Source organism: Podarcis gaigeae (genome assembly GCF_964106915.1).
Source record: "Podarcis gaigeae genome assembly, chromosome: 7".
NCBI classification, from domain to species: domain Eukaryota; kingdom Metazoa; phylum Chordata; class Lepidosauria; order Squamata; family Lacertidae; genus Podarcis; species Podarcis gaigeae.
The window spans coordinates 2,270,888-2,289,755 of record NC_139683.1 but is presented as its reverse complement, the minus strand read 5'-3'; the positions used below and the strand labels follow the sequence as shown (position 1 = coordinate 2,289,755).

The 18,868-nt window shown below is 47.1% G+C and overlaps 2 protein-coding genes across 3 annotated transcripts in view; both read right to left on the bottom strand.

Annotated features, from left to right (window-relative positions):
* LOC310849147 (transketolase-like protein 2) overlaps window positions 1–15,656 on the bottom strand; it is a 30,190-nt gene extending 14,534 nt beyond the window's left edge. Inside the window, exons 1-8 of one of the 2 annotated variants that reach the window (XM_083749176.1) lie at window positions 15,537–15,656; window positions 11,056–11,242; window positions 10,272–10,389; window positions 8,404–8,517; window positions 7,061–7,158; window positions 4,654–4,845; window positions 3,004–3,131; window positions 1,120–1,313 (exon numbers count right to left, since the gene is read on the bottom strand). In XM_083749176.1, the coding sequence (XP_083605302.1) occupies window positions 1,120–1,313; window positions 3,004–3,131; window positions 4,654–4,845; window positions 7,061–7,158; window positions 8,404–8,517; window positions 10,272–10,389; window positions 11,056–11,165 (954 nt within the window). In that variant the 5' untranslated portion in view covers window positions 11,166–11,242; window positions 15,537–15,656. Of the gene's footprint in view, window positions 1–1,119; window positions 1,314–3,003; window positions 3,132–4,653; window positions 4,846–7,060; window positions 7,159–8,403; window positions 8,518–10,271; window positions 10,390–11,055; window positions 11,243–11,952; window positions 12,104–15,536 lie in introns of those variants that run through there. The other variant, XM_083749175.1, reaches the window with a different exon arrangement.
* The window catches only part of GORAB (golgin, RAB6 interacting), an 88,631-nt gene that overhangs the window by 34,339 nt on the left and 35,424 nt on the right, over window positions 1–18,868 (bottom strand). The gene's annotated exons all lie outside the window — the stretch shown is intronic.

Below are 18,868 nucleotides of genomic sequence, written 5' to 3'. Positions count from 1 at the left end.
TCCCAGGCTCTGCTCAGCGCTCGCTTTAAAGAGCCGCGTGGAGCATGTGTGCGGCTCTTGCAGGCTTTTTCCCAGGAGAGAAAAGCCCCCAAGAGCCGCACACATGCTCCACATGGCTCCTGAAAGGGAGTGTGGCTCTTGGGGGCTTTTCCGGGAGGTGGGGGAATTCCCCCACATCATAGAAAAGCCACCAGAAGCCGTGGACCCTTTAAAGAGTGCACAGCTTTTGCGTGCTTTTCTATGAGGAGGGAGAAGGGACTGACGCGACCAGTCCGTCCCTTCTCCCTCCTGGGGAAAAGCCCCCAAGAGCGGCGCGCTCTTTAAAGCATCCGCGGCTCCTGCAGGCTTTTCTACAAGGCTTTTCCCGCCTGCATTCGCTCCATAAGACACATACACATTTCCCCTTACTTTTTAGGAGGGGAGAAGTGCGTCTTATGGAGCGAAAAATATGGTACAGTGGTGCCCCGCAAGACGAATGCCTCGCAAGACGAAAAACTCGCTAGACGAAAGAGTTTTCCGTTTTTGAGGTGCTTCGCAAGACGAATTTTCCTATGGGCTTGCTTCGCAAGACGAAACCGTCTTGCGAGCTCTTGCGAGTTTTTCCCCTTTCCCCCCCCCCTTTTTCTAAGCCGCTAAGCCGCTAATAGCCGCTAAGCCGCTAATAGCACTAATCCGCTAAGCCGCTAATGGCCGTGCTTCGCAAGACGAAAAAACCGCTAGACGAAGAGACTCGCGGAACGAATTATTTTCGTCTTGCGAGGCACCACTGTATACCGTTTTATTTCGCTCTATAAGATGCACCAGACCACAAGGCGCAGCTAGTTTTGGGAGGAGGAAAACAAGAAAAAAAATATTCTGAATGTCAGAAGCCAGAACAGCAAGAGGGATCGCTGCGCAGTGAAAGCAGCAATCCCTCTTGCTGTTCTGGCTTCTGGGATAGCTGCGCAGCCTGCATTCGCTCCATAAGACGCACACACATTTCCCCTTACTTTTTAGGAGGGAAAAAGTGAGTCTTATAGAGCAAAAAATACGGTATTTTCACAAAATTTAATTTGCCATTCTTTCATGGATGGAAGCGCTCAATAGTTCTATGATTCTAACCCGCTGCCCGGGCATTACCTTTTCTCCTATTTTGAAAGCGGGCGGAGACGGCATCTTGATCTCCTCAGTGGTCACCTGGGCTACGTCTCCGGCTGGCGGCAGGATGGTATAAATTTTATTGGCCGGCATTTGGCCCTGGAGAGCGTTGATGATGGACTCCATTTTCTCCTTGGGCATGGGCTTCCCATGCCAGTTGTCCGCATCTTCCACTCCTGAGGCAAGAGAACACTCCGGGAGTCAGCCTTTGCCAACCTTGCGCCCTCCAGGTGTTTTAAACTACAACTCCCATTGTTGTTTTTCCATTGCATTTCACTCTCAGTTTGTGTTGGTACTAAAGGGTTAAGAGGTAACAAGTCGCTCTAATCACTGAGCAGCTGGAAGTCATTAAGCATCCAGGAATGTGAGTTAGTTTGTACAAAGAGTCAGTTCACCCGTGTTTTTCTCTTTCTTCTTCCCCCCTTGACCTGACTCGCAGACTCAGTTTGTGGCCATGGGCATGTTTGCTGATATGAGTTAAGTTTAGAGTAAAGTTTTCTTTATGCCGGAGATAAAAGCATGTGTGCTTTATCGCCAGGGTTCTTTTGCTTTTGTGAATAAAGTTTTCCCCTGAGTTCCAAAGTGCTTGATCTAGGATTCTTCATTTATAAAAGGGACTGATTCTCCTGCCTCCTTCAGCCGCTGCACGAAATTCTCTGCTGAGATAAGACTTATGGCGTTGGAAGCGCACTGGACGTTTACTTACAGTTTGTACGCCGCCATTCTGCATTGCTATAGACAAGGCGGTTTGCGAATCGTAGAAACAGCGAAACATACAACAAAGAGCAACGCATGCTACGATAATGCAAATAAGTCAAAATAAAAGCCCATTGTAAGCAATTAACAAGACTAGTAGGGTTATCTGAAGACTTGTAATGAGGGATTTTTTACCTTTCTACATTTATTTAAATTTTGAGGTATTTTGCAATGAGTTATATTAGAACTGGAAAATGTATAAAATGCTGTGATATAAGGGTTACTTTTGAAAGCCAAGAGGTGGTAGGGAAGGAAGTCGATATGCTCTAAAGAGCCAAAGAAGTAAACTGGATAATAATGATGTGATTAGATACGTTTAAATGGAAAAATTAATAAAAATTATTTTTTAAAAAACCACAAATAAATCATAATATAAATAGGACTTTAAAGCAAGCAACTTCCATCATAGAAGGTGATGGTCCACGATGCATTTAATATATAGTATTACACCATAAAGTCTCAAAAGAACAACTGGTCATAAATCAGCAGGAAATCACTCCCAACGATTACAATAAAGCGTTACTGGATCATGATCAACAGAAGTAACAGCCACGTCACAATACATAACATAAAGGTAAAGGGACCCCTGACCATTAGGTCCAGTCATGGCGGACTCTGGGGTTGCGGCGCTCATCTCGCTTTACTGGCCGAGGGAGCCGGCGTACAGCTTCCGGGTCATGTGGCCACCAGGACTAAGCCGCTTCTGGCGAACCAGAGCAGCGCACGGAAACGCAGTTTGCCTTCCCACCAGAGCGGTACCTATTTATCTACTTGCACTTTGACGTGCTTTTGAACTGCTAGGTTGGCAGGAGCAGGGACCGAACAACGGGAGCTCACCCCGTTGCGGGGATTCAAACCGCCGACCTTCTGATCGGCAAGCCCTAGGCTCTGTGGCGCCTCAATACATAAAAGACCGCTATGTAAAAAATAGAACCAACTGAGGAACAGTCACACTGCGTTGGTCAGGAATGATGGGAGTTGTAGTCCCAGACACCTGGAGGGGTGCCAAGAGGGCAAAGGCTGACCCAGGCACCGTCCAGGGACCAGAATGACTGCCGCAAGCAGGTCCCCTCCTTCACCCCCCACAGGACAAAGGGGCCACAGGCTCACCTGCGATTCCTCGCCCTTTGAAGGTCTTGGCCACGATGGCCGTGGGCTTCCCCTTCTGCTGGCTGGCTTGCCACAGGGCCTGGCACAACTCCTCCACCTTATGCCCATCCACAACGTACGTATTCCACCTGGAAGAAGAAGGGAAGGAGGTCGGCTTTAGGCTTCCCAGATCTGGCTGGCAGCTGCAAGAACAGGAGGCCGTTGGCCGGATCCAGCAGACGAGCTCTCCTTAACTCAGCGGTTCCCAAAAGGTGTGGCAGGAGAGGATAGTCGTAATAATAATGATAACAATTTATTATTTATACCCTGCTCATCTGGCTGGGTTTCCCCAGCCACTCTGGGCAGCTTCCAGCACAATGTTAAAATACAATAATTCATCAAACATTAAAAGCTTCCCTAAACAGGGCTGCCTTCAGATGTCTTCTAAAAGTCTGGTAGTTGTTTATCTCTTTGACATCTGGTGGGAGGGAGTTCCACAGGGCGGGCGCCACTACAGAGAAGGCCCTCTGCCTGGTTCCCTGTAACTTGGCTTCTCGCAATGAGGGAACCGCCAGAAGGCCCTCAGCACTGGACCTCAGTGTCCGGACAGAATGATGGGGATGGAGACGTTCCTTCAGGTATACTGGGCTGAGGCCGTTTAGGGCTTTCAAGGTCAGCACCAACACTTTGAATTCTGCTCGGAAACGTACTGGGAGCCAATGTAGGTCTTTCAAGACCGGTGTTATGTGGTCTTGGCGGCCGCCCCCAGTCACCAGTCTAGCTGCTGCATTCTGGATTAGTTGTAGTTTCCAGGTCACCTTCAAAGGTAGCCCCACATAGAGTGCATTGCAGTAGTCCAAGCGGGAGATAACTAGAACACACACCACTCTGGCGAGACAGTCTGCAGGCAGGGAGGGTCTCAGCCTGCGTACCAGATGGAGCTGGTAGACAGCTGCCCTGGACACAGAATTGACCTGTGCCTCCACGGACAGAATGACTCCCAGGCTGTGCACCTGGTCCTTCAGGGGCACAGTTACCCCATAGAGGACCAGGGAATCCCCCACACCCGCCTGCCCCCTGTCCCCCCAAAAACAGTACTTCTGTCTTGTCAGGATTCAACCTCAGTCTGTGAGCCACCAAGTCTGGCAGGAAGATTCTTTATTATTATTATTATTAAAGGTTTTCAACATGTAGTACAATAAAAACCAAACAAAGCTAATATCCCAAGAGAAGAAAATACTGTATTTTTCGCTTTATAAGACACACCTTTTCCCTCCTAAAAAGTAAGGGGCTGTACGTTTAAAGAAAGAAGGGGGGGGGGACAAGAAGAGGAAAAGAAACACGGGCACAAAATTTTATATTCTATCAACCTTCTACCTTAATCTTCAATTCAAGATTCAAGGGCATTCAAAGAAACTTTTAAAAAACTTTTCAGTGTAATATTAAAACACGTTCTTTGAAAAATTGGCAGAATATGGATCGGTATCTTTTCAAAACAAGAAATCAAGCGATACCGAGACAACCGGAGTTGTGCTTTCCAAACCAATTCATATGAATAAAAAAGTCACAAGCAAAATTTTGCTCTGGAGCAAAGGAAGTTTGGGAACCGCCGCCTGCCGTTGCCGCAAAGAGGAGGTTCAAAGGCAGAAGCAGCTGGCGGCGCTTACTCACCCGAAGGCCTCGCAGCGTTTGCGGTAGACCTCCATGTCGTGGCGCAGGGGGGCGGCCTCACTCTGCCCCAGCCGGTTGACATCGAAGATGGCCACGAGGTTGTCCAGCTGGTACTGGGAGCCGAAGGCCAGACCTTCCCACACTGAGCCCTCCGAACTCTCGCCATCGCCCAGCAGGCAGTACACGCGGTAACTGGGGGGAGAGGGAGGCAGGTCAGGCCCAAGGAAGCGGGGATATAAATAACAAAATTAATGTTGTTGTTGTTGTTATATACTACTATTTTGCTTTAAGCAAAGACAGTGGTGCCCCGCAAGACGAATGCCTCGCAAGACGGAAAACCCGCTAGACGAAAGGGTTTTCCGTTTTGGAGGCGCTTCGCAAAACAAATTTCCTATGGGCTTGCTTCGCAAGACGAAAATGTCTTGCGAGTTCCTGCGGGTTTTTTTCCCTCCCCCCCCCTTTTCCTAAGCCGCTAAGCCGCTTATCAGCTGATCCGCTGATAAGCCGCTTAACAGCTGATCGCTAAAAGCCGCTAAACCGCTAATAGCGCTAATCCGCTAAGCTGTCAATGGGCTTGCTTCGCAAGACGAAAAAACCGCTATACGAAGAGCCTCACAGAACGGATTAATTTCATCTTGCGAGGCACCACTGTACATATAAATATAGACAACCAAAATTACAAAAGAAAATTCCTGAATAATAATAATGAAAAAAGCTAAAAAACTACAAAAATATCAAAGTACACAGCATAAAACATAAGCCATTATGGGAAAGAAAAAAAGAAAAAGGAAAGGGGGGGGGGAGAAGAAAAGGAAAAAAGGGAAAAAGGAAAAAAGAGGAAGATGAGCCATTTGTACACTTCCATCAAGGTTACAATAGATCATTATTCTTATCAATTCTATCTGCATTCCATAGAATCCCTCATCTTGGTATCAGCGAACATTTCCCTATGCGGTATCATTCTAAACATAACCAGGTCTTTATTGATTAACCCTTATCCCCTAGATAATTATTTAAACATTCCCATTCTTCTTTCACCATCTTTTTAGGTTTATCTCTTACTGCAGCTGTCAGCTTCTCAAGGTCCAAGTACTCGCACAATAACGTTATTATTCTTAAGGAGGCGAGAAAGGAGAGAGGTCCTGGCATATGAAATTCTCGGACTATGCAGAGGTGGCAGGATTAACCGGGAAAATCAGAAATCAGGAGGGTCAAAACTTCAACGAAGAAGGGGACAAATATAGAACGTGCTTGAAAGATCACTGTAAACACTTGAGGTCTTTGGCAGGCTTCAAATAACTTTTGCAATGATTCTGCATATAATGGAGGACGGTAAATTAGATGGAATGACAAACCTAGACAGCATCTTAAAAAGCAGAGACATCACCTTGCCGACAAAGGTTCATACAGTGGTACCCCAGGTTACATACGCTTCAGGTTACAAACGCTTCAGGTTACAGACTCCACTAACCCAGAAATAGTACCTCGGATTAAGAACTTTGCTTCAGGATGAGAACAGAAATCGTGCTGCAGTGGCACAGCAGCAGCAGGAGGCCCCATTAGCTAAAGTGGTGCTTCAGGTTAAGAACTGTTTCAAATTAAAAACGGACCTACGGAACGAATTAAGTTCTTAACCTGAGGTACCACTGTATAGTTCAAGCTCTGGTTTTCCCAGTAGTGATGTATGGAAGTGAGAGCTGGACCATCAAGAAGGCTGATCGCCAAAGAATTGATGCTTTTGAATTCTGGTGCTGGAGGAGACTCTTGAGAGTCCCATGGACTGCAAGAAGATCCAACCTCTCCATTCTTAAGGAAATCCGCCCTGAGTGCTCACTGGAAGGACAGATCCTGAAGCTGAGGCGCCAGTACTTTGGCCACCTCATGAGAAGAGAAGACTCCCTACATTGCTGTGTTATTTATTTTATAGTACAGTACATTGATTATTGCTTTCATTTTATGGATCAATGGCCTCGTTAGAGAGTAAAATTCATGTTAAATTGCTGTTTTAGGGGTTGTTTATAAAAGTATGGAATGGATTAATGTAATAATAATAATAATAATAATTTATTATATACCCCACCCATCTGGGTGGCTTCCAACCGAATATTAAAAACAATCCAGCGTCAGAGATTAAAAACTTCCCTAATCCGTTTTGCATTACTTTCTATGGGAAAGTGCACCTTGGTTTTTGAACGCTTCGGTTTCGGAACGGACCTCTGGAACGAATTAAGTTTGAGAGCCAAGGTACCACTGTATCTGACTGAGGGGAGCTGTTTATTTCAATTACGCACAGTTTATAACAATTACCCCAACTGTTTACTCGTGCCGAACCACAGAAAGCGTTTGGAATTGCCACACGGAGCTCCAGCCGGGTGAATCTTCCCAGTTTCCCCAGTAAGTTCCTCACCTGGCCTTGTCAAAATATTTCCCAGTGTAGGCCATGCCACAGGCAGCTCCCAGGCCTTGTCCCAGTGAGCCAGTGGCCACGTCCACAAAAGGCAGCCTCTGTAAACGCGGGAGGAAAAAAGTGAGAGGAACGTGGGGTGAGGATAACATCGCAAACCAATTAGCCCCGCAAGGTCCTGATCCTTTTGTTCCCCAACTGTTCTGGATCGGGGGAAAGGCGCTTTCCTGGCCACTCCACCAGCAACACACACCCAACAGATTCCAAAGCAGGGGTCAGCAAACGTTTTCATCAGACCTTGTGGGGGGCCGGACTATATTTTGAAAAATATAAATGTGAGGAGTCCCAGAACTCACAGGGTTAATAGCTGAAGGGACATGGCGTCCTGTCTCCGGGGTGTGCTGCACGCACAAAGGGGAAGTGTCTTTTATTTTCTGTTTTGGCTGCGAAGGAGAAGCAACATGTCGCCGCTTTCTCCTGGCTGTTTTGTTGTTTTTGCTGCTGCATATTAAAGCTTCGAGGGATGTGGGTGGCGCTGTGGGTTAAACCACAGAGCCTAGGACTTGCCCATCAGAAGGTCGGCAGTTCAAATCCCCGTGACGGGGTGAGCTCCCGTTGCTCGGTCCCTGCTCCTGCCAACCTAGCAATTCAAAAGCACGTCAAAAGTGCAAGTAGATCAATAGGTACCGCTCTGGCGGGAAGGTAAACGGTGTTTCCGTGCGCTGCTCTGGTTTGCCAGAAGCGGCTTAGTCCTGCTGGCCACATGACCCGGAAGCTGTACGCCGGCTCCCTCGGCCAATAAAGCAAGATGAGCACTGCAACCCCAGAGTTGGCCACGACTGGACCTAATGGTCAGGGGTCCCTTCACCTTTACCTAGGATAGCAGAAGCTGTGTCTGAGAGCTTTAAAGGTAAAGGGACCCCTTTACCTTCCATCCGTAGTGCGTGGGGACTGACCAAGTGGGCGGCAGGCTCCATGGGCCGGATTTACGAGCCTGGGGGGCCGCATCCAGCGCCCGGGGCTTCGTTAGCCGACCCCTGTTCTGAAGCAAAGAGGCGTTAACCTCGTAACCTACTTCACAGGGTTGTTGTGGGGATTGACCAAGGAGGGGAATGAACCATGGAGTCCTTGGAGGAAAAGGATTCTTCAATAACTAAGCTCTTCTGCTCACCTGGCTCCAGGAAGCCAGAGGGAGATGTCAGTCGCCGACTTGGCGTCCAGCGATCTCCACAGTTGGATGTGCACCAGTTGCAAAACGTGCCTGGCCCCCGGCTAATTTCTAGCGCTGGGCCCATTATGCAGCACGGACTACCGAGAGCCAGAGCCGTACGAAGGAAAGCGCTTACCGGGGTTGGGTGGCCTTCCAGGTCGCAGTCGATCTTCCTCAGTTTCAGCAGATCGGACTCGTTGAGGTAGCCGGCCTCAGCCCAGGCAGCGTAGAGCACAGGAGCAGCGTGGCCCTGCTCAGGGGTTGAGGAAGCACAGAAAAAGCAGGGGTCACCCTTTGCCCAGAGGAAGGAACCTCCTCCTTGCAACCTTCATAATGCGTTGTGGGTTTTTTCGTACAGCCATACCTCATGTTACGTCCGCTTCATGTTACGGTCTTTCAGGTTATGTCCCGCGGTGACCTGGAGGTAGCCGAAAGGGTTACTTCCAGGTTTCGCCACTCGCGCAGAAGCGCAAAATGACATCACGCGCATGCACAGAAGCGGCGAAAAGCGATGCGTACATGCGCAGAAGCGCCGCTGTGGGTTGCGTTCCTTTCAGGTTGCAAACGGGCCTCCGGAACAGATCCCGTTCGCAACCAGAGGTACCACTGTATTGCATTTTAACTGCCCCGAGATCTACAAATGAAGGGCTGCGGACAAATTTAATAAATGAAAATAAATTAACAAACAATGGGGAGGCGCTGTGGCAAGCGAGGCAGCAGAAGGGGAAGGCCAGAGGCATGGTGGTCAAGATGTTCAAAGGGCAAGGAATCGCAGGTGAATCCAGGGACCGCTTGGGCTTTAGGGCGGTGAAAGAGGGGACCTGCTTGCAGCTAGCTCACTCTTTTCCCTGGACGGTGCCAGGGTCAGCTTTTGCCCGCTGGGCGCCCCTCAAGATGTCTTGGACTATAAACCCCATCAGCCTCGCCCAACACAGCATGACCATTGCTCATATCTCTTTTTTGAAGACAGAGGTCCTTTGGCTGGGTCGAGACGATATGGGATTGGTGGGGGGGGGGCAACTCCCATCTCTTGCGGGGGTGCAATTAGTGCCAGCACCGTCCATGAAGAGTTTGGGTGTAATCTTCGACACCTCCCTTTCCATGGAGGTGCAGATTGCAGCTATAACAAAGGCGGCATTTTTTCATCTCCGCCAAGCTAAGCAGTTGGCCCCTTATCTCTCTCTTGCCCTGACCTAGCCACTGTGATCCACACGACGGTCACCTCCAGACTGGATTATTGTAACTCACTCTACGTGGGGCTGCCCTTGAGACTGACCCAGAAACTTCAGCGGGTGCAGAATACCATGGCAAGACTCCTTACGGGGTCCTTGCTGCGGGATCACATTCATCCAGTGCTATACCAGCTGCACTGGCTCCCGGTGGAGTACAGGATCAGGTTCAAGGTGCTGGTATTAAACTGTAAAGTCCTATACGTCCACGGACCCTCAGACCTATGGGACCGCCTCTCCTGGTATGTCCCTCAGAGGACCATAGGGTCTTCAAACAAAAACATCTTGGAGGTCCTGGGCCACAGGGAGGTTAGGCTGGCCTCAACCAGAGCCAGGGCTTTTTTGGCCGTGGCCCCGATCTGGTGGAATGCTCTGTCACAAGAGACTAGGGCCCTGCGGGACTTGACATCTTTCCGCAGTGTCTGCAAGACAGAGCTGCTCCATGAGGCCTTTGGCCAAGGCACAGCCTGACCCCCCTCCTTTGGTAATCCACATTAACCCAATGCTTGCCATTAATTCGCTTTTGAATTGATTTTAGAATGAATTGATTTTAGAATGTATTTCATTTATTTGAGTGTGATTTTATGTAAACTGTGTTACTTTTATTGTTGTTAGCCGCTCTGAGCCCGGCTTTGGCTGGGGAGGGCGGGATATAAATAAAAATATTATTACTATTATTATTATTAATTTTCCCTCTCTCGCGGGAATTGTAGTCCAAGACATCTGGAGGAGCGCCCAGCGGGCGAAAGAGAGGCCGGCATCAGAGACTCCTCACCTTGGAGAGCACAAAGCGGTCATTGCTGCGGTGGCCTGGCTGGTCCGGCTTGTAGCGCATGGTGTGGAAGAAGAGCGCAGACATGATCTCGGCCGCACTGCAGCAGGAGGTGGGGTGGCTGGAGCGAGAGGGCAGGAGGCAAACGGTGAGAAAACGGCAGCGCCAGGAAGGAGGAGGGAGAAGCCACGCTGGTCCAAGGTCGGTGGCAGCCATGATCAGGGAAAACTGCCCAAGTCAGTCCGTGGCGAAGCAAGGACTTGCCTGCGTCTTAAGCACAGGGTATGCCAAGCCCCAGGTTGCAAGTTTATTATTATTATTATTATTATTTTTTAAAAAATTAACCAACAACCAAAACGCAAACAGTGAAAACAAACAGTGAAAACCCCCAGGCGGCTGATACATTGGGTATACATAATCAATATTCAAATCAACCATATGTACAATTCTATATACCTTAACACTCCTCCCTCCACAAGATTTAACCTTTAACATTTTAATTGCCCCAAATTGTTCAAAGCTGCCCAAATATGCAATTCCAGCTACGAGTGGAGAGAGGTCCTCTCTTACAGGCTAGGTAGCTCACAGGTGGCTCCCCCTTCAGAGGAGACCCATAGGAACTAAGGGGAAATGTCTGGGAGGGAAGTGATGGAAAGTCCTCCTTCCTTGCACCCCAGGGAACTGCTGGTCTCTAGCCTGATCTAGCAGACTCTTCTGATTGCTTCTGCCCTCCATACCTCCCCAAATCTCCCACAATTAGAAAAATTACAGGGTCCCAGTGCATTACCCAGAGTTTGAGGCGCAGGTGGCGCGGATGGAGTGAATCCGAAGGCGATTGGCAGCATCCCGAAGGGTCTGCAAGGTCTTCTCCTCCGGCTTAGGGTAGCTGCTGGCCATGCTGATGTCCTCCCCAAATCCAGGCGCTGCAGAGATTGCCTCCTTCACTCTCGTGTCCTTGTGTCCCGGTTTTCCGCCTGCAGGAGGAAGCAAGATTGGAAGCAAACAAGAGGCGTGCGAGATAGGCAGAGATCAGATCATCCCACAATTGGCAGGAGACGGGTGCACTGCACAAGGCCAGCCCTGTCTGCAGGCGTGGAGAGCAGTCGGCAGCAGCCGAGCACGTGATCCTGGCCTGTTTGCATTCTGGAGCCAGACTCATGATCTCTGACCCACCCTCCCCCCACACACACACTCCTGGCCTTGTGATAGGAATTTTAGATATATTAAAGGTAAAGAAACTATTTCCTACTTGAGCAGGCATATGTAAAGGTAAAGGGACCCCTCGACCATTAGGTCCAGTCGTGGCCGACTCTAGGGTTGCGGCGCTCATCTCACTTTCTTGACCGAGGGAGCCGGCGTACAGCTTCCGGGTCATGTGGCCAGCAGGACTAAGCTGCTTCTGCCGAACCAGAGCAGCGCACGGAAACGCCGTTTACCTTCCCGCCGGAGCGGTGCCTATTTATCTACTTGCACTTTGATGTGCTTTCGAACTGCTAGGTGGCAGGAGCAGGGACCAAACAACGGGAGCTCACCCCATCGCGGGGATTCGAACCGCCGGCCTTCCGATCGGCAAGTCCTAGGCTCTGTGGTTTAACCCACAGCGCCACCCGCGTCTTAGATATATGTTCAATGTTCATAAGTCTACCAGCCAAACATGTACATAGAATAGCACAGGTAGACTGACCTGAAACCATTTTTGATTCCCAAACTGACCAAATGTTTTCCCTGCATGGAGGGAGGGGGGTCAGGGAGCCTTCCCATTGTCTCAGGAATTGAGTAATCAGGATTTTAATGAGTGACAGACTATCAGGAAAGGCAAGCAGATAACCTGGCAAACAGGAAAAACAACATTCAAATTTTTGTTTTAGACAGCCTTTTCTGTGATGTAGGTATGATGTATCTGGTGGCGGGGTCTTAGGTTACACCCCTTCTGTGATGTATGCATGATGTTTCTGGGGGTGGGCTTGATCTAAAGGGACCCCTGACCATTAGGTCCAGTCGTGGCCGACTCTGGGGTTGCGGTGCTCATCTCACTTTATTCGCCGAGGGAGCCGGCGTACAGCTTCCGGGTCATGTGGCCAGCATGACTAAGCCACTTCTGGCGAACCAGAGAAGCGCACGGAAACGCCGTTTACCTTCCCGCCAGAGCGGTACCTATTTATCTACTTGCACTTTGACGTGCTTTCGAACTGCTAGGTTGGCAGGAGCAGGGACAGAGCAACGGAAGCTCACCCTGTCACGGGGATTCAAACCGCCGCTCTTCTGATCAGCAAGCCCTAGGCTCTGTGGTTTAACCCACAGCGCCACCCGTGTCCCATTTGGTCTTGATCTACAAGGTGGCAATTTCAACAGTCTTTATAAGGCCTTGCACGCCATTGTTCTGGATTCCTCCTTTCCTGCATGTGAGGGGAGCACCCTGTTGCAACAGATCAATAAAGATCAAGCTTACTAGCTGCTTTGCTTCTCAATATTCTCTGGTTGGCCTCTGTTATTTTCTCCTACCAATAGAAAACCTATGTAAGGACTCCATCCGGGCTCTTGCATACCCCATAAGGGAAAAAGGGCAGATTTTTGTTTACAGCAATTCTCAAACTGAGCAAATGTTTTCTCTGCAAGGTCAAAGGAAAACAGAAAAGCCTCCCCATTGTCTTTTCATTCACAAATCCTGTCTTAAGTGTCTGTGTATGAATAGGGTGAGCCTGTGACCTGGCTCAGGAACTAAGTATTTATCTTTACAAAAGACTGGCCAGGCTCCCCAGGGTATCCAATCAAGTGACCATTAAACAGGTAACCTGGCAGATAGGAGGTAAACAAAGCACTCAGATTTCTGCTGTAGACCGCCTTTTCTGAGATGTAGGTATGATGTATCTGGGGGGTAGTCTTAGGTTACACCCCTTCTGTGATGTATGTATGATATATGGAGGGGTGGGTCTGGAGCTCCAGGGCAGGGCATTTAAAATGTCTATATAAGGCCTTGTGTGCTATTGTTCTGGGTTCCTCCTCCTCTCCTGCGTGTGAGGGAAGCACCCTGTTGCAACAGATCAATAAAGATCAGGCTTACTAGCTGCTTTGCTTCTCGATATTCTCTGGTTGGCCTCTGCTATTTTCTCTGACCGACGGAGAACCTACAAAGGACTCTATAAGGGCTCTTGTGTCCCCCATAAGGGAATAAGGGCAGATTTTCATTTATTACAGTTGCAAGGTTCTTATCTGGGGCAATCAGAAGAAGATCCACCATTTGACTGTTGATTCCAAACCCCAAAATGTATTTTATACAATTGACTTTTATTTCTCTTCTTTGTATACTGCACTGTTGTTTTATTGCTATGGCTGATGGCTGACATAAATATTCATTCATTCTTGTCTGCCCAGCCAAGGACTCTATATGGGCTCTTGGGTACCCCATAAAGGAAAAAGGGCAGATTTTGCTTACAACACCTTTGGCCCCAAGGCTTGTGAAAGACAGCCAGTGGGCGATGATGGAACCTCCTACCTCCAGGGTGGAGGTGAAACTAGAATAGCTATTGCAAAAAGTTGCCACTGGCCCATTAATCTCCTTGCACAAACCGGACCAGAATTTGGCCCTGATCTCTGCTTGCAACATTAGCAAGTGATAGGATCTGCAAGCAACTCCCTTGGGCAAAACTGAGCCGGGGAGAAGCAGTTTTTGTGGCCAAAAAATACAATAAAAGCGGAGCTGGAAAACCATTATTATTATAATTATTATTATTAGCCACCCATCTGACTGGGTTTCACCAGCTATTCTGGGTGATTCCAACAAAATATTGAAACACACCAAAAAAACCTTGTCTTCCTGATAGCTACTGAGGTTTTTTTAAAAGTGCTAGGCAGGAAAAAAATTGTCCTAAATCTATGAGAAAAGGCCTTGGGGTGTAGAGAAGGCGTCTTTATTCTGCTTTATTGGGGCAGGGAGGGTTAAGAAATTAACTTAGCTTTGGGGCTTTTTTGGAGGGAGCTTCAAGCCACTGAACCTTCTTGTTGAGTCACTACAAGAAGTTTTGCAAGGAGAAATATATGCAGCATTACCAAGTAGAAAAAGAATAGAGATATCAGTTATGAGATGTAACAGAGAAAGCAAGAAATGTATACTGAGAGATTAGATGGGAGAATTTTCAGACAGGATTGGTGGAAGTCAAAAGAATTGCATAGGACGTAAAAGTATGTTTAATTACTGTTTAAAACGGTATGTTAAAAAAACTAATAAAAATTTATATATATTAAAAAAAAGAAACTTCTTGTTGAGTCACTGGGAGGTGGGCCGTGCTGATGGGGAAAAGGGGCATTTTAGGCCATCGCCTTTTCTTTTAACAGTTCCAGGAAGAGCCTGGTCATCTTTTGTTGCATTTGAAAGATGAGGCCACGATCTGTTTTGCAAAACAGATCCACTGCGCTGCTTGCAATGGAGGTGCCCATCTTGCCTCCCCAGGCAGGAGAGCTTCCTGCCTCGGGCGCAGTCTACCTTAGCAAAAAAAAACCAACAACCCTCATATATTTTTCTTTTAAATGGGTACCTTCGCAGCCACATTTTAAACTTTATCCTAACTGGTGGGGTGTGTGACCTTGCAAGTGACCTGGCTTTTTTCTGGCCCACGTAGGAGCCATCTGGATAGTTGGCCTTGGTGAAGATTTGACCTTTTCATCCCACAAAAATTTTTTATTTGAGTTTCTACTGAAATGAAGCTGCATTTGAATGTTGTATTTTAATCTGGTTTTAAGTTGTTGTTGTTTTAACTGTGAAAAGTTTTTCTTATTAAAATAATTCAGCATTAATACACACATATTGCGAATATACAAGCATACATTTCACACAATCCTTAAAAATGTTCAAACATACCTACACTCAATCCCACAGATCATTCCTTTTCCCATCACCATCCACCACCCCTCACCCCACCTTCCAATCTACTCAATTGCAATTTCTTTCCACTTCTATTACTTTCTTTCACACACCTTTAAGTTGCATTTTGATCCATGGTTATTATACTTTGCTCCATCATCTGGGATTAAATCCCCATTTTTATTTTTTGCAAAAAAGAGAGAAAAAGATCTGGTCTTGGCTGGGGAGGGCGGGGTATAAGTAAATTATTATTAATTATTATTATTATTTGCAATGCACCAGATCTGCAATGTCCGAGGCTGCCCCCCTCCCAGCTCTGCCCCCTCCAGCAACTTTGCTCCATCATCTGGGATTAAATCCCCATTTTGATTTTTGGCAAAAAAGAGAGACAAAGATCCCCTCCTGCTCACCTGGACGCAGCTGCCCTTCGAGCACGTTTCTCCAGCCCAGGAGGCGAGTGGCGCAGGCGCAGGAAGCGGGGCGGGCTGCGTACCACCGAGTTCAAAGGCGCAGACGGGCCGTTTCCCAAGCCGGAGGCGGGACTTCCGGGCTGCTTTTGAAGCCATTTCCTCCCCTCTTGCCCACAGGGCGGAAGTGGGCACCAGATCTCCCAGGAAATAGCTGTACATAGCCAAGATTCATTCATTCATTTTATTTCATAAAATTTAATGCACTTCTTGAGTCTGAATTTCAACAGCCGCCACTCATCTGCACAGTGTAGGCTAGATGATATAATCATATTGGGTTGTTTTTTTTGTTTTTATTGCCTATTATTATATTTATTTTATTGTCTATTTCATGTTTTCATGTTGTGATTTTCTCCTGCAAACTGCCCTTAAGACCTGCAGGTAACGGCACCATCCAAATTTAATAAATAACAACAACAATAATAGTGTATAAGCAATGAGCAGTGCTATGTACTGAAATAAATAAATTAAGGTCTTATGTATATAATGAAGATTCATAAATGTACCAAGCAAACACATACATAGATATATAGGCCAAATGTCTGAAGCTGCACAGCAGAGCAGCCATGGAGCCATTTTGACTCCCAGGTCTAACCAGGTGTTTTCTCTGCACGGTCCAATGGAAGAGCCTTCCCATTGCCTTTTCCTTCACAAATCCTGTCTTAAGGGGTATGTCTGTGTTTGAATAGGATGAGCCTGTGACCTGGCTCAGGAACTAAGTATTTATCATTACAAAAAACTGGCCAGGCTCCCCAGGGTATCCAATCAAGTAAGCATTAATAGGTAACCTGCCAGACAGGAGATAAACAACGCACTCAGATTTCTGCTGTAGACCACCTTTTCTGAGATGTAGATATGATGTATCTGGAGGGTGGTCTTGAGCTACACTCCTTCTGTGATGTATGTATGTTTCTGTGGGTGGTCTTGGACTCCAGGGCAGGGAATTTAAAATTTCTATAAAAGGGCAGGCACACCTTTGTTCTGGGTCCTCCTCCTTTTCCGTGTGTGAGGGGAGCACCCTGTTGCAACACTTCAATAAAGACCAGGCTTACAAGCTGCTTTTCTTCTCAATATTCTCTGGATGGCCTCTGTTATTTTCCCCGACTGATGGAGAACCTGCAAAGGGCTCTTGTGTCCCCCATAAGGGAATAAGGGAAGATTTTCGTTTATTACAGTACGACAACAGGTTTACAGAAAGATGATATACTTTTCTTTTTGGAACAACTCACTTTGTAAAACCATTCACAATATTTTCTTTTGTTTGAAACCTGATTTGTACATTTGATTTTTTAAAAAAATTAAAAATATACTCTTATTATTTTATAGAATAAATAAATGCCCAACTATACAAGCAGGAATTAAAGTAGAGGTGTAGATGCCACCCTTTGAGAACGCTTAGAAGAGCTTATATGAAGCTGAAGACCTGCATAATTTTAGTCAAAACAAAATAAAAAAATTCCTTCCAGTAGCACCTTAAAGACCAACTAAGTTAGTTCTAGGTATGAGCTTTCGTGTGCATGCACACTTCTTCAGATACATAATTTTAGAACAGGGATCCACAGTAGCAAAAGCAAGGAAAACTCATTTCTTGGGGCAATGTAATGTTAACACATGTTGAGCTCTTGTTTTTGGGAACTCATTGTACTATCACCTGATATTAGATACAGACCCACAGTGTTAATTTTACACATGTACTTCCACAGAGTAAAGTAAAAAAGGTAAAGGATCCCTGAATGGTTACGTCCACTCAAAGGTGACTGTGGGGTTGTAGCATTCATTTCGCTCTCAGGCCGAGGGAGCTGGCGTTTGTCCACAGACAGCTTTCCAGGTCATGTGGCCAGCAAGACTAAACCGCTTCTGGCACAACGGGACACCATGACAGAAACCAGAGCAGCACACGGAAACACCGTTTACCTTCCTACTGCAGCAGTACCTATTTATCTACTCGCGCTGGTGTGCTTTTGAACTGCTAGGTTGGCAAAAGCTGGGACAGAGCAACAGGAGCTCACCCCCATTACGCGTATTCAAACCGCTGACCTTCTGATTGGCAAGCCCAAGAGCCCCAGTGGTTTAGACCACAGCGCCACCTGCGTCCCACTTCCACAGAGTAATGTGTCTTAACTCATGCCAGCTATCACAGGCAAACAGCACAAGGCAGGATGTCTGTCTGAAACATGCATGATATTGAACCGATGGATTCAGGTTACAAGAAATGAGATTCTGACTCGACAGGAAGAACTTTCTGAGGGCAAGAGCTGAGGGTAAGAACAGTGGAACGGACTCCCTTAGGACTCTCCATCCTTGGAGATTTCTAAGAAGTTGGGTAGCCATCTGTCGTGTATTATTAACTGAGATTCCTGCATCACTAGATGACCCTCAATGGCCTTTACAACTCTATGATTCTCTAATTAACACTACAGTTGTACCTTAGAAGTCGAGTGGAATCCGTTCCGGAAGTCCGTTCGACTTCCAAAATGTTCAAAAACCAAAACACGGCTTCTGATTGGCTGCATGAAGCTCCTGCAGCCAATCAGAAGCTGCGGAGGCCCCATCGGCTATTTGGCTTCCAAAATTAGTTCACAAACTGGAACAGTCACTTCCAGGTTTGCGGAGTTCGGGAGCTAAACGATTCAGGAACTAAGCTGTTCAAAAACCAAGGTACGACTGTATTTCAGTTTGAAGTGAGTTTACTAGCTAATTTGAGAGCACCAATCACACCATTTTCATCGATCTCTAGAAGCTGACTCAATGAGTTATGTGTCGCCTTTAGCTCATGACCTTTGCCACTACATTTTATATCTGCAGAACAATAAAAGGAATTGCAGGTGTTGGTGCTAATTTCTACTATTAACACCATTCTGTCTACAACCATACGTGAAATAAGTAAAATAACCAAGCAAGTATTAGAAATCACCCCAGAATTGGCCCTACTAAACATCTTCCAAGACAATAATGCCCACTTACACCACAAAGAACTCATAACCCACCTACTTTCAGGAGCCAGAAGCATCATAGCCAAACACTGGAGAGACCTGTCAGGAGTAAGCATGGACCAATGGTACCAAATAGTATGGGAAACAGCTTACTAGAAAAATTAACCAATAAACTGAAATTGACACAGAAGAAGATGCCTTCACCCCGGTATGGCTCCCCTTTATCAGACGCACAGCCCAACAAGACGACAACAATAATCCTCCAACAGCATGTAAATCAATATGGCTAAGCTGACCCAAAACACCCACCCACCCCACTCACACACAAAAACAAAGACCACC